The sequence below is a fragment of the Erythrolamprus reginae genome, unplaced genomic scaffold (genome assembly GCF_031021105.1).
Source record: "Erythrolamprus reginae isolate rEryReg1 unplaced genomic scaffold, rEryReg1.hap1 H_6, whole genome shotgun sequence".
In the NCBI taxonomy this organism is placed as follows: domain Eukaryota; kingdom Metazoa; phylum Chordata; class Lepidosauria; order Squamata; family Dipsadidae; genus Erythrolamprus; species Erythrolamprus reginae.
Genome location: NW_027248517.1, coordinates 1355028 through 1370125, shown reverse-complemented (window position 1 = coordinate 1370125; position 15098 = coordinate 1355028). Strand labels below are relative to the sequence as shown.

The following is a 15098-nucleotide window of genomic DNA, read 5'->3' as shown; positions in this document are numbered from 1 at the left end:
AATCAAGGAGAAATTTAACTTAGAAATAAGGAAAAACTTTCCGACAGTGAGATCAATCAGCTAATGGAACAGCTTGCCTTCGGAAGTTGTGGGAGCTTTATCACTTGAAACTTTTAAAGATTGGACTGCCATTTGTCAGAAACAGTGAAGAGTCTCCTGCTTGAACAGGGGTTGGACTATAAAGTCCCTGTAATCTGTAATTCCAATTAGTGAGCAGTTTTAATATAGTTACTCTCTATAGTTGTGAGCTCTTTCATTGTTACTCTCTCCAAATAAGATTTTTTTAAAGCCCTAACCAGGGGATAAAATAATGTGCTGAAACTGACCAGACTAAGGTGTTCTGTCTGGGTCCCCCCAGACGCCAACACCAACTAAAAAGAGTATCCAGACACACTGGTAAAAAGCAAAGGCAGTTTATATATTTGAAAGCAAACACAGGTAACAAAAACTGTTCTTACAGACAGGAACGTTATGAAGCTTCACAGAGGTTTCATGACGGCCAGGCAATAAAACAGGATTCTTGCTGGCAAAAACAACACTGGAGATAATAAAACCCACGCCTCCCCCAAGTCTTCAGCCTTCGAAGCCACAAGCCAGGATCAGAGACGCCAAGAATCGAAGCAAGGTCACAGGACTCCCAAGTGATAACTCTCCACAATACAGTAAGGGCGGGCCTGCCTTTTCAACCCTGCTGAGGAGAACCACACCCAAACCCAGCTGTTACCAATTCAGGGATGGAAATACCTTGCTAATTGGCCCCTTCTTTGGGCTGCCCGTCTCTGCCTCATATCTATGATAGCCTGGGCGTCTTCATCTAATGAATCCAGGCTACTCACTGGGGAGAGCCCCCCCCCCGGGGGTCTCAGGCTGCTCTCCCTCCTCCTCTTCCTCTTCTGCCTGGTCCTCCTCCTCCTGTTCATCGTCCTCCCCCTCTGAGCATGGATCCGGCAGAGTTCCAGCCGTTCCCTGAGGAGCCTCAGGCTGAATCACAACACTAAGGATGCTAGCCAGATGTATTTCTGGTAACCAGATTCTTATCCCTATTTTCCTCCTCAAAAACTAAGGTGCGACTTTACTCCGGTGTGTCTTATACTCTGAAAAATATGGTAATAAAAATAAATCAATTTTATTTACAATGGTTTAAGCAGAAAAAAAACCCTGTCAAATCTCAGTAGAGTAGTATTTTAAATGCAGCAGAAGTGGTTTGCACAAATTTATCTTGTTGCTGTTTTATAAGAACATTGTTTATAGTGGGATAACTTTTTTTTAAAGTACCAAGTATGCTGATTGCAATAACAAAGGCAAATACCAATGGCTGTGTCTGAGCATACAGCTTAAACCAATGACGGGTAAAGGGTTCAATGAACCATGGTGGCACAATGGTTAGAGTGCAGTACTACAGGCTACTTCTGCTGACGGCTGGCTGCCTGTAATTTGGCAGTTCAAATCTCACCAGGCTCAAGGTTGACTCAGTGTCCCATCCTTCCAAGGTGGGTAAAATGAGGACTCAAAATTGTTGGTGGCAATAAGCTGACACTGTAAACCACTTAGAGAGGTTTGTAATAACACTGTATATAAGTCTAAGTGTTGTTGCTATAGCTATATTGTCAATGGCTGTCTTTGGCTTAGCCTGGGAAGATTGGTCTCTTTTCTTTATTGCCACAGGCTCCTGTTAACTGTTGGGAGAAAAACTGATATCCAGAAATACTCAGTCTCTTTCATTAATTTATTAGATTTGTATGCCGCTCCGAGTCCACGGAGAGGGGCGGCATAAAATCTAATAAATTATTTATTTATTTATTTATTTGTTTGTTTGTTTATTTGTTTATTTGTTTATTATTATTATTGTTGTTGTTGTTATTATTATCGTATTACAAAAATCTGTTGGACCTTTTTAACTGTTGATTAATGTTTTTATATTATAATCTTAAAATTGGTCTCAATCCTAACCATAAATAGGTTTAGATCTGATCATATTGATATTAAGGATATACAATTGTTTTGGTACAAGTGCTGCCTTTGATGTTTGAGTGCTATGCTAAGGACCTGCACTGGAAGAAATGTAATAAAGTTAAATCAAATTAAGTCAGGTTTATTTTATTTTAATTTATACTTAAAATTATATAGTTAAACTATTTCTCTTTAGTGGTATATTTAATTATTTTTCTCATTACATGATGTCTTGAGATTTCAGGCTATCTACCTCTAATTTACATTATTCTACTTGTATAAATTGTGCTATCTATCTCCTCAGAAAACAGTTTTATATACTAGAATGGAAAGGGGAAAATGAATGAATGAATGAATGAATGAATGAATGAATGAATGAATGATTGAATGAATGAATGATACACACACACACACACACACTTAACATACAGATATATATAAATACCACTGTATACCTAACATGACAGATTTGAAATGATACCCCAGAATTTTTTTCCATCATACAACAGTCAGTTATGCTGGATACAAGATCTAGATGACTACTAGATTGCAGCAAAGTGATTGAAGTGATAGCAGCAACAAACTGCCTTTGCAATGTAGTCATTTCCACTTTTATAATGAAGACCTAGTGGTTCTAATTAAGCATAGTGGAAAAGATACTATACTAGATACTACTAGAATTTGAACTCATTTTAAGAGCTAAATTTTCTATATTATTTGCAGGAAAGTTGTAATGGAGCTTTTTTCCCCCCCTGGTCCTATTAGGTATCTTCAGATCTTCCCATAGTGAGTGGTGAAATGATTTTGAAGGTAGAACCTGGGGATACAGCTGCCTATACTCTGAATATATCTCCACAGAAACGTGGAAATTTTAATGGTATGTTTAAAATGTAACCTAGTGTCATATTACTGTTCAACTACAGGATAATTACAAGGTGATTAACAAGGAATGCTAACCATTCATTAAATTATTTGATCTCTAATTCTTCCATTTTTCAAAGAATCAATTACAAACGTTTTTATTTTTTTATGTTTTAAAGACCATTAAATATAATTATCTGGAACATGTTTCCCAGAGTTTAGTAAAACTATTTTTATTTTATTTTTTAAAAACCAGACTATTCTCTCATCTGATTTGTTGTTTTTCATTACAGTAGGTTGAACTTGGTTTCTGTCATTTTAGTCTCTTGTGATTCAATTATTTCATTTGTAGACAGTTGTTTCTATGCTACATTTGTCACAATGGTTCTTAGCACTAAAGAGGGTAACTGTTTTTAAAGAAAATAGCAACGTTCCTGGTGACTTGCAATATCTGTAGAAAAAGCCATTGCTTATGTTCGGAGGTTCTCATGATTTCCTTACCATAATGTCAGTTATATGGGACAAAATTGATCAAGCTTATCGAAATACTGTATATCTAATCTTTAAAGTTATTTCATAATGCTTCACCATACTTTGAAACATTGACTAAGGTTGATTACTCAAAAGAAAGAAATGTTTAGTTTACTATTTGTGTAATTATCCATTCTGCAAATGGGTGATAACAAACTTCAAAAATGTTGTAATGCTTTATTGGACTTATAGTCTCAGTCAGACATTGGACCATTTTTTAAGATACAACTTTTATGCATGTGAAATTAAGAAATAAAGGGTTGGTTTCCCTGTTTCCAATTCTCTTTCCATTGCAAGCATTATATTCTTCTTCCCTCCTTTTTCACTGAAAGTGCAAAATGAGAAATTGGACTGATGGTTTGTTGCTGTCCCCTTTATGCTTCTGCAAATCTTTTTCTGGGCCCAGAGGGAGGAGTTCCTCTCTCAGAAATATGCCCAGCCAGGTTTCAGATATGGCATCAGCCTCGACCCTAGGGAAGGGGGGGAGGAGTGGCTATTGTAGCCAAGGAGAACCTTCGCCTGCGTAGACTTGTTGCCCCTGAGATTGCGGGTTGTGAGTCCCTCCTTGTGAAGTTGGACTTAGGGGTTCAGGTGGGCTTGTTACTCACGTACCTGCCTCCCAGCTGCGTGTCAACAGCCCTGCCTGTGCTGCTCGAGAAGGTGGCCAGGTTGGCGGTGGAGTTCCCTGGATTCATTGTCCTGGGGGACTTCAATCTGCCATCACTAGGCGGTTCCTCTGGATTAGCACAGGAGTTCATGGCCACCATGACAGCCATGACAGCCATGGACTTGACTCAAGTAGTTCAGGGTCCGACTCACTAGGGGGGATACACACCCGACATGGTATTCCTCTCGGAGCAATTGAGTAATGGTCTGAGACTAAGGGGCTTAGAAGCATTGCCTTTGTCATGGTCAGACCATTTCCTACTGCGGCTTGATTTCCTGGCTCCAATCCTTCCCCGCAGGAAGGCGGAACCAATTAGGAGGTTCCGCCCCAGATGCCTGATGGACCCAGAGGGCTTTCAGAGGGCACTTGGGGTTTTACCAGATTCACTCGTCCATAGCTCGGCAGAATCTCTTGCTGAGGCCTGGAACAAGGCTGCAGCGGAGGCTCTTGATTGAATTGCGCCATTGCGACCTCTCTGTTGCACTAGACCCCATAGAGCTCCATGGTTCAATGAGGAGCTCCGGGAGTTGAAACGGCAGAAGAGACGTCTAGAGAAGCGATGGAGGAAGAGTAAGTCCGAATCTGATCGAACACTTGTAAGAGCTTTTATTAAGACCTACAAAGTGGCGCTCAAGGCGGCAAGATGCGTGTACCATGCCGACTTGATTGCATCAACAGAATCCCACCCAGCTGTTCTGTTTAGGGTGACCCGCTCCCTTCTAATTCAGGGGGGAGCTGGGGAGCCCTTGCAGGGTAGTGCCGAGGAATTTAACTCATTTTTCGCTGATAAAGTCGCTCGGATCCGGGCGGACCCCGACTCCAATTGGATAACAGAGTCGACTGACAACAAGTCAGTCGAGGTGACTGGGGCTAAACGTCTTTGTCCATCTGTCTGGGAGGAGTTTGACTTGGTGACACCTGATGAAGTGGACAAGGCCATTGGAGCTGTGAGTTCCGTCACCTGTCTACTGGATCCGTGTCCCTCTTGGTTGGTTTCGTCCAGCAGAGAGGTGACATGGAGCTGGGTCCAGGAGATGTCAATGCCTCCTTGGGGAGGGGGTCCTTTCGGGCCCCTTATAAGGAGACACTTGTGCGTCCCCTCCTCAAGAAGCCTTCCCTGGACCCAGCCGTGCTTAATAACTACCATCCAGTCTCCAACCTTCCCTTTATGGGGAAGGATGTTAAGAAGGTGGTGGCGCTCCAACTCCAGTGGTCCTTGGAAGAAGCCGATTATCTTTTTTTTTTTTTTCAATTTTTTTAATTATTTTTTTCATAAAAACAGACAAATACATACAAACAATAAACATAAAGTGGGGGTATATTTCCCCCGCTTCTTATGAAAGTATACATTCAAATATAGAAAAAGAATACATAATTAAATATATGTTAACTATTATAGTAAAAAAAGTTAATAAATTTGAGTTAAAGTTTTACAGATCTTGATGTGAGTGTTAAGTAGGGTTAGTATAACATAATTACCAAAAAAATACCTTTAATATAATCTTAATTACTATAGTAAAATAGTGTCAAACCTTCAATCCAAACAATAAAGCTAAATTCAACTATTATACATCTTGGTATATTGCTTATACTTATACATACATACACTACTATATCATAATCGTCAAAAAGTCCTTTTAAACTAATATTAATATTATTATCACCTAGGTAAAAACTAATACAAAAAAAAAACAACTAAAGATATATCTTATTTTTTCTTATCTATCCATTTATAGACATTGTTCCATGTTTCATAAAATTTAGTATCCTCTTGATCGTTTAATCTTCTTGTCATCATATCCATTTCAGCGCAATCTAATATTTTAGCTATGACCTCTTCTTCCTTGGGGATTTCCTCCCCTTTCCAATTTTGCGCATATATTATTCTAGCCGCAGTTAATATGTGTATAATTAAATAAAAATTTTCTTTCTTGTAGGTCTGATTTGTAACACCTAGTAGGTAAAATTCCGGGGTATTATCTATATCTTGCTTTATTATTTCTTTTAATATTTTTTCAATCATTTTCCAATATATTTTTGCTTTACCACATGTCCACCATTGATGATAATAAGTTCCTATATCCTTCTTACATTTCCAGCATATTGGGGATGTTTTGGGAAACATTTTTGCTATCCTATTTGGTGGGAGATGCCATCTATAAAACATTTTGATTTGATTTTCTTTTAGGGAAACTGATTTAGTCATTTTCCAATTGTTAATCCATACTTTCTCCCATGTGTCTATATCTATTTCCTTGCCAATATTTCTACACCATCTTATCATAGTATCTTTTAAAGTCAACTCTATATTTTTATGAGCGATAAGTAGTTTATATATTTTCCCTATCATTTTTGTTGAATTAGTGGTAATTAAAGTAGTTAAAGGATTCTTACTTTTATTAAAAATGTAAAGAGTTTTATCCTTCTGATATCTAGATCGGATCTGGGCGTAGTGCCACCAATCTATTATTGTCCCTTCTTCTTGTAATTCAATTCTAGATTTAAGCTTCATCTGATCATTTAATAGTTCTTTATATCTATAAGTTATTTTCTTATCCTTTATAGACTTTGGATGTGTTATTGCTTCTAAAGGAGCTAGCCAGTCTGGGATACTTAAAAAATGATTTTTCTTTATGTCTTTCCATACTTCTAATAAGTATTTCCTTAACGTATGCCTTTTAAAATATGAATGGTTTTTGTCCTTATCATACCATAAAAATGCGTGCCATCCAAGCATTAAATCATGTCCTTCTAGGTCAAGTGTTCTTTTGTTATCTAAAATTATCCAATCTCTAAGCCATGTTAATGCAGCGGCCTGATAATATAGTTTCCAATTTGGAAGGCCAAATCCACCTCTTTCTTTAATATCTTCTAAACAGTTCATTTTTATCCTTGCTTTTTTACCTTGCCATATAAATTTTTTAACTAAGTTTGTTAAAGTTTTTAAAAAGATACCCCCTGGGTTTATTGGTATTGTCTGAAAAAGAAATAAGACCTTGGGTAAAATGTTCATCTTGATTGTTGCAATTCTTCCCAAGAAAGATATTTTCAAATTATTCCACATTGCTAAGTCATTTTTAATTTCTGCTAGTAATTTCATATAATTATCATTTTTTAATGTTATTGTTTTTGCTGTTAAATTTATTCCTAAATATTTTACCTTTTTTACAGTCTTTATTCCAGAAATACTTTCTAATTTAGTTTCTAGTGTTTTATTCATATTTTTGGTCAAGTAATGTGTTTTGCTTTTGTTTATCTTTAAACCTGCTACGTTTCCATATTGTTCAATGGTTTGTAGTAAGGTAGGAACTGTTGTAGTCGGCTCTTCAATTATAAACATTAGATCGTCTGCAAAGGCCTGGAGTTTGTAGGTTTCATCTCCTACGGTTAAACCTTTTATTTTGGGGTCCGCTCTTATTTTAATTAATAAGGTTTCAAGGGTCATAATAAATAACAATGGTGATATAGGACATCCTTGGCGAACTCCCTTATTTATGTCAAGTATTGGTAATTGGCTGTTATTCAATATTATATTCGTTGTTTGTTTTGAATATATGGTATCTATTAGGTTAACAAATTTTGGGCCAAATCTCATTTTATTTAATTGCATTTTTATAAATATCCAATTAACGTTGTCGAAGGCTTTTTGAGCGTCCAAAAACATTAAAGATGCCGTTTTGTCTGGGTGTTGTTCATAGTACTCTAGTATATTTATTACAGTTCTAATATTATTTTTAATTTGTCTCCCTGGAAGAAACCCATTTTGGTCTTGGTGTATTATTCCATTTATAACTCTTTTGAGTCTCTCTGCATAAATGGCAATAAAGATCTTATAATCTACATTTAATAGTGATATAGGCCTATAATTTTTAATTTTTTCTGGTTCTGTACCCTGTTTATGTATTAAGGTTGTCAGTGATTCTGACCAAGATTTGGGGATTTTTCCCTCAAGTCTACATAAATTAAAAGTTTCTAACATATGGTTTCTTATTGTTTCGTTGTCTATCTTGTACCATTCTGCAGGTATGGCATCTGGGCCTGTAGCCTTGTTGCTTTTCTGTTTTTTAATTGTTATTAAGAGTTCCTCCATTGTTATTGGTCCGTCCATGGTGGCCTGTTGATCTTCTGTTATTTGTGGTAAATTTGAAGCCTCTAAATAGTTAAAAACTTCATCTTCAATAACATGATCTTTAGCATATAATTCTTTATAAAAATTATACACAATGTCTGCCTTACCTTCTGTGTCATATTTTATTTTACCTTCTTTATCTTCTAATTTTTGGATTAATTTTGATTGACTCTGTTTTCTAAGTTTATACGCTAGCCATCTGCCAGGTTTATTTGCATGTTCAAAATAATGTTGCTTTGCTCTTTTGATCTTTTCAGTTAGTTGGTTTTGTTCTATAACTCTAATTTTGTGTTTAATTACATTTATTTCTGTCTTTAGATCTCTGTTCTTAATATGTTGCTGCGATAAGGATTCTAATTGTTTTAGTTCATTTGTTAATTGTAAGTACTTTAATTTCTTTTCCTTATTGTGTTTTGCTGTATAGGATATTGTTAAACCTCTTATATACGCTTTAACTGTGTCCCATAAGTTCTGTGGAGTAGTGTCTGATGTTTTATTAATTTCAAAAAATATTTTTAATTCCTTTTCAATCCAATCCTTATATTTCTTATCATTTAATATATACCTATTCATCCGCCAGTTGTTCTGTTTATTGTTCATCGTCATATAGACCACTATTGGGTTATGATCAGCCCATGTATTAACGTCTATCTCAACCTCTCTTATTTGTTCTGCCACCGTTTTTGGTGCCCATAACATGTCAATTCTCGTCCAAATTTTGTGAGGATTGGAGTAAAAGGTAAATTGCCTTTTGTGAGGGTGTCTTTCCCTCCAAATGTCGCTTAGTAATAATTCCGCTTTCATTTTTTGAAAAGTACTAGGTAACAAATTTCTTCTTGTTTTTTTACCTTTTCCCCTTTTTTTATTACCTCCCCCTCCTGAGTGGTCTAATTGTCTATTCGCGATAGCATTGAAATCACCTATTATCAATAAATTATCAATAGCTAAATCTATTATTGTTTGGTGTAAATTTTTATAAAATATCATTTGGTCTTCATTGGGAGCATAAATAGAAACAACCACTAGAGGTCTAGGTTCAATATCTACCTGTACAATCAATATCCTACCCTCTTTATCCTTATATATTTGTTTGGAATTTATAGAATTCTTGACATACATCACTACACCTCTTTTTTTTTGGTCTGCTAATGCAGCATACATTTTTCCAATTTTGGGATTCAACAGTAATTTTTGGTTATCTTTTTTAATATGAACTTCTTGTAGTATTGCAATCTGAACATTTTGGTTTCTAATTTTAGAAAAAATTTGCTTCCTTTTTCTTGGTTCGTTAAGTCCATTAACATTTACGGAAAAGATTTTTAAGTCTTTATTCGTTGTCATTTAATGGGTTTTTTGGTTTCTCGCTGAGGTTGAACTCTTCTAGCACCTTGGTCCTGCTCTATTACTTGGGCAGTTGCCCCCAAGTTTTCTTCTTGCTGAGTTGGTAGTTTTTCCCCTGGTTGCTGTTGAACTAGTTGTAGTTGGACCACTTGTTGCTTACTTGCGTAGTCGGAGTGGCCCAAACCGCTCTGTTCAAGAAAGTACATGGCTTGTTCTACGTTTTCCAGTTTGTACCTTGTAGAACGCCATGTCAGAGAAAGTCCTTGTGGAATAAGCCAACGGTAAGTAATGTTTTCTTTGATCAAAATTTTAGTTAGAAAGTGATAATCTCTTCTGTTTTCTCTGACACTTCTTGGAACTTGCTTTAGTATCTTTATTTCTACTCCCTGACGTTGGGGCGGGGAGTTTCTTGAATAATGAAGTATCTCATCTCGCAACGCCTTTCTTGTAAACTTAATATGTATCTCTCTTGGAAGGTTGTGCCGACGGATATAGCTATTCGAGATTCTGTAAACTTCATCGATTTCTCTCTGTAAAGCTATGGGGTCCTCTTGAAGTATAGCTCCAATAATTTCCGCCATAGTCACTTTTAAATCTTCATCTTTTTCCTCTTTTATATTATCTAGGTCCTCAACAATCTGGATTCAGGCCTGGGTACACCATGGAAACTGCATTGGTCGTGTTGATGGATGGTCTCTGGTGCGCCTGGAACAGGGGTCCTGGTGCTTCTTGACCTCTCAGCGGCTTTCGATACCATCGACCATGGTATCCTTCTGCGCCGGCTGGAGGGGCTGGGAGTGGGAGGCACTGTTCTCCAGTGGTTCTCCTCCTACCTCTCTGGTCGGTCGCAGTCAGTGTTAGTGGGGGGTCAGAGATTGACTTCTAGGTGTCTCCCTTGTGGGGTGCCACAGGGGTCAGTCCCTTCCCCCCTGCTATTCAATATCTACATGAAACCGCTGGGTGAGATAATCCAAGGGCATGGGGTGAGGTATCATCAATATGCCGATGATACCCAGTTATACATCTCCACCCCATGTCCAGTCAACGAAGCAGTGGAAGTGATGTGCCGTTGCCTGGAGGCTGCTGGGGCCTGAATGGGTGTCAACAAACTCAAACTCAACCCAGACAAGATGGAGTGGCTGTCGGTTTTGCCTCCCAAGGACAATTCCATCTGTCCATCCATCACCCTGGGGGGGGGAAACTACTGATCCCTTCAGAGAGGGTTCGCAACTTGGGCATCCTCGATCCACAGCTGACATTGGAACATCATCTTTTGGCTGTGGTGAGGAGGGCGTTTGCCCAGGTTCGCCTGGTGCACCAGTTGCAGCCCTATTTGGACAGGGAGTCACTGCTCACAGTCGCTCATGCCCTCATCACCTCGAGGTTCAATTACTGCAACGCTCTCTACATGGGGCTACCTTTGAAAAGTGTTCGGAAACTTCAGATCGTGCAGAACGCAGCCATGAGAGCCATTGTGGGGCTTCCTAGATTCACCCATGTTTCTACAACACTCCGTGGCCTGCATTGGCTGCCGATCAGTTTCTGGTCACAATTCAAAGTGTTGGTTTAAAGCCCTACATGGCATTGGAACACATGAATCCCAGCAACCGATAAGGTCTCACAGAGTTGGCCTTCCCCGGGTCCCGTCGACTAAACAATGTCGTTTGGCGGGCCCCAGGGGAAGAGCCCTCTCTGTGGCAGCCCCGGCCCTCTGGAATCAACTCCCCCTGGAGATTAGAACTGCCCCCGCCCTCCTTGTCTTTCGTAAACTACTCAAGACCCACCTATACCACCAGGCATGGGGGAGTTGAGACACCTTTCCCCCAGGCTCTTTATATTTTATGTTTGGTATGTATGTGCTATTTGGTTTTTAAATATGATAGGGTTTTATATGCTTCTTTTTTAATGTTAGATTTGTTTTGCTATAATATTGTTTTTTATTATTGTTGTGAGCCGCCCCAAGTCTTTGGAGAGGGGCAGCATACAAATCTAATAAATAATAATAATAATAATAATAATAATAATAATAATAACAACAACAATAATATACTCACTGCAATCAGCGAGGGTAATGATCAATGGAGATATGTCCAATCAATTTTTAATTCACAAATGAGTCCACCAGGGCTGCCCTATGTCTCCACTTATGTTTATTACTGCCCAATAATTTTTTTAAATAAAATTAGTAATAATAAGAATATAAAAGGCATCAAAATTAAAGACCAAGAATACAAAACACAAGCGTCGGTGGACGACATTGTTTTTTTCCTGGAGGACCCCTTTGAATCAGGTCCAGAATTATTAAAGGAACTGGGAAAATTTGGGGAATTCTCAGGTTTGAAAATCAATAGACAAAAAATGAAAATTATGACAAAAAACATAACACAGAAAAAGATAATAGAGTTGGAAAAGATTATGATGCTCCAAACAACCAAAAAACCCAAATTCTTGGGACTTATTCTGACCAATAAATTGTCAACCCTAAAAAAAGATAATTATGACAAATTGGCAAAAGAAACTAAAAGCAATTAGAAAAATGGGGGAAATTACAAATCTCTTTTATGGGAAGGATAGCCACAATAAAAACGAGCATTCTTCCACAATTTTTATATTCATTCCAAATGGCTCCAATACATTTAGACCCAAAATACTTTAACGATCTTAATAAAATACTTTCGACATTTATTTGGAATAAAAGAAAACCAAGAATGAAACAAATATATCTACAAGATAGCAAACAAAGAGGAGGCCTAGGCCTGCCTGTCTTCAAACTCTATTATAAAGTGGCCGTGCTAACTTGGATCAAGGACTGGGTTAACTTAACCAATGAAAGAATTTTGACTCTTAAAGGACATGACCTTCAAATGGGCTGGTGTGCCCATTTATGGTCGAATGAATCCAAAAAATAAAACACATTTAATAAACATCTAATTAGAAAATCACTATTGAAAATTTGGCACAATATTAAAAAGAAATATATTAAAATTCCAAGGTGGCTTTCTACAATGGAGGCCTGCCTATATCCAAATTTAATTGATCCAACTAAAACTCTGAGTTATAAGGATATACTATATCCTGATGGCCGCCTAAAACCAAGAGAATTATTAAATTTCCCAAATTTTAAAATGGATTGGTGGACATATACCCAAATTAGCACCAGATATAAAAAAGACACGAAAGAACATGGTATTGAGTTAACACCAAATCCCCTAGATAAAATTCTGACTGGAACAGATGAGAAAAACATTACAAAGTTATATAATTATTTGTTAGAAAAAGAAAACCCAGAAGAAATTGTAAAAGGACCCATGCTTGCATGGGCAAAAAACATTGGACAGAACATACATCTCGCCGAATGGGAAAGAATTTGGATGACAACTAGTAAAATTACACTTTCTACAGCTTATAAAGAAAATTTCTATAAAATATTCTACAGATGGTACCTCCCTCCCTCTAGAATAGCGAAGATCTATCCAAATGCCAACACACGTTTTACTATATGTGGTGGTCTTATCCAAAAGCTAAAACACTTTGGAGAACTTTGCACAAATGGCTCTCAGAAATTACTCAAATAGAAATAGAATTTTCTCTGAAAGCCTTTTTGTTAGGAATTTGGGACAGGAGATATCCTAAGCAAACACTTCATCTAATGACGCACATAATCACTTGCACAAGAATTATGTATGCTCAAAACTAGAAAAGTCAAGAAACCCCGTCAGAAAAGCAAATAATAGGAAAAAAAACTATAGGTGCTTGGAGATGGACAAGATGACAAGAGACATCAAAGGCACAAAAGCAGATGAAAAAACAAACTGGGATAAATGGTACAACTGGATTGAGAAGAGAATAATTTAAACAGTTGATGAGAGATCAAAACATATTTAGATAATAACAGATGAAACATACAAATATTAAAGTTTAATAAATTAAATTCATTTTATATCTTTACTGATGAAAGTAACTAACCAAATTTGAAATTGTTGCATATTGATTCAGAAATGGGTTATGACCTGCATATGTTTATGTTTTTTCTTTTTATTATGTTAGAAAATTTAAATAAAGTTTTTTTAAAAAAAGGAAGATCAAGCAGAGGCTAATGGAGTGGGGACACAGACAGCGAGGGGATCCTGTCCTGGCAGTGGCGGCTCCCGGGCGGCCTCGGTACAGCTCTTGGAGCGGTGAGGGGGAGGGCGACTAGCAAGGCGGGCAGGCGGGAAGGTGGCAGCTCCAGGTTCTCCTGTCCATCCAGAAGCCAAAAGTTCCGCCCTTCCCCACACCTGGCTTTAGCCCCTTGTGGGCTTCTGGCAGGTGGGGGCGGCGGGCGATGGATGACCGGGGCTCCCACAGACATATTTTGGCAGCAAGATGGTCTCGCCCGCCGCTTCTTCAGCTTGCCTCTGGCCCCACTTCGTTCGCCTCCACTTCGTCCACCCGCTGCTTTTTTTTTTTTAAAGCCTTAATGTTTTGGAGTTTCCTAATGGGCTTGCATGCATTATTTGCTTTTACATTGATTCCTATGGGAAACATTATTTTATCTTACGAACTTTTCTACTTACGAACCTGGTCACGGAATGAATTAAGTTTGTAAGACAAGATACCACTTTATGTGTATGTATATATGTATGTATGTTATCTTCAGGCTGGTACTTTTGTCCTTGTGCCAGGGCGAGCATAAGGGCAAAAAGCACCAGCCTGAAGATGACGAGTGGGAGCTCGTCAAAACGAAACCCGAATACCAATACCTGTACACACACACACACACACACACACACACATTATGAAATATCTTTATATATTTTTTGGAGCATTTGTTTTCTTCCATGGCTTTTTTTCCTTATCCACAGTGTGTTTAACTTCATCCACCATGTATTATTTTCCTTAATTGTATTTCTGTGGAATTTTATATTTTTTCCAAGCAAAGTGTGTGTAATGAGCAGATGACTAACCTTGAATAACTGGAGTAAGAGTAGCAACTAAGATAATGGTCAGATAAAAGAAATTTCAGAATTCAATTTGAATTTTTTTACATTCTTCTGTAATTAAGCACAATATTAGCATTGAAATGAAGATAGCAATTGATCTCATGAAACTGATTCTTTGGTTAATAGAACACCTGGTAACTATTTGCTTAGGTATAATTGTATTTGTTGCTGAAGATAGAGAACAGCAGCAGTATGAACAAAACTATTTACCGGAGGAGCCAGATGGTGTTCAATACTCTCAGAGATCATCAACAGAGAAGCTTGAGGCGAACAAGGCAAACAATGGGGTGAACAATGGTAGGTTTTTTTAAATGGTCATTTTATTAATCTGTTTAAATGTTCTTTCCTCACTCATTTTGCATTGAAATACTTTATCTTTTTATGACAAACCAGATTCTTTTTAAATAATGAGTCCTGAGTCTAAGACAAGTATCTATTTGTTGTGCAGAAAACATTAAGTGGATCCTAAGATCTTCAGAATCCTTAGATCTGGCCTACAAGGCTGCCCTGGAAAAAGCAAAGGATTGGCTCACGGTGCCTCTGCCAGTGAAAACGTGGCCCTCCTAAGCTTTGTTTTTACTGGCAGAAGACTATAGAAGGCCATCGCAGCAGAAAATAGAGCCTGGGGGAAGCTCTG

The 15098-nt window shown here is 37.7% G+C and overlaps 1 protein-coding gene across 4 annotated transcripts in view; it reads left to right on the top strand.

Annotated features, from left to right (window-relative positions):
• The window catches only part of LOC139155791 (cilia- and flagella-associated protein 47-like), a 513090-nt gene that overhangs the window by 72686 nt on the left and 425306 nt on the right, over positions 1-15098 (top strand). For 3 of the 4 annotated variants that reach the window (XM_070731069.1, XM_070731067.1, XM_070731071.1), the window contains 2 exons: positions 2716-2827; positions 14612-14758. In XM_070731069.1, coding sequence (XP_070587170.1) covers positions 2716-2827; positions 14612-14758 — 259 coding nt within the window. The remainder of the gene's footprint in view (positions 1-2715; positions 2828-14611; positions 14759-15098) is intronic. The other variant, XM_070731068.1, reaches the window with a different exon arrangement.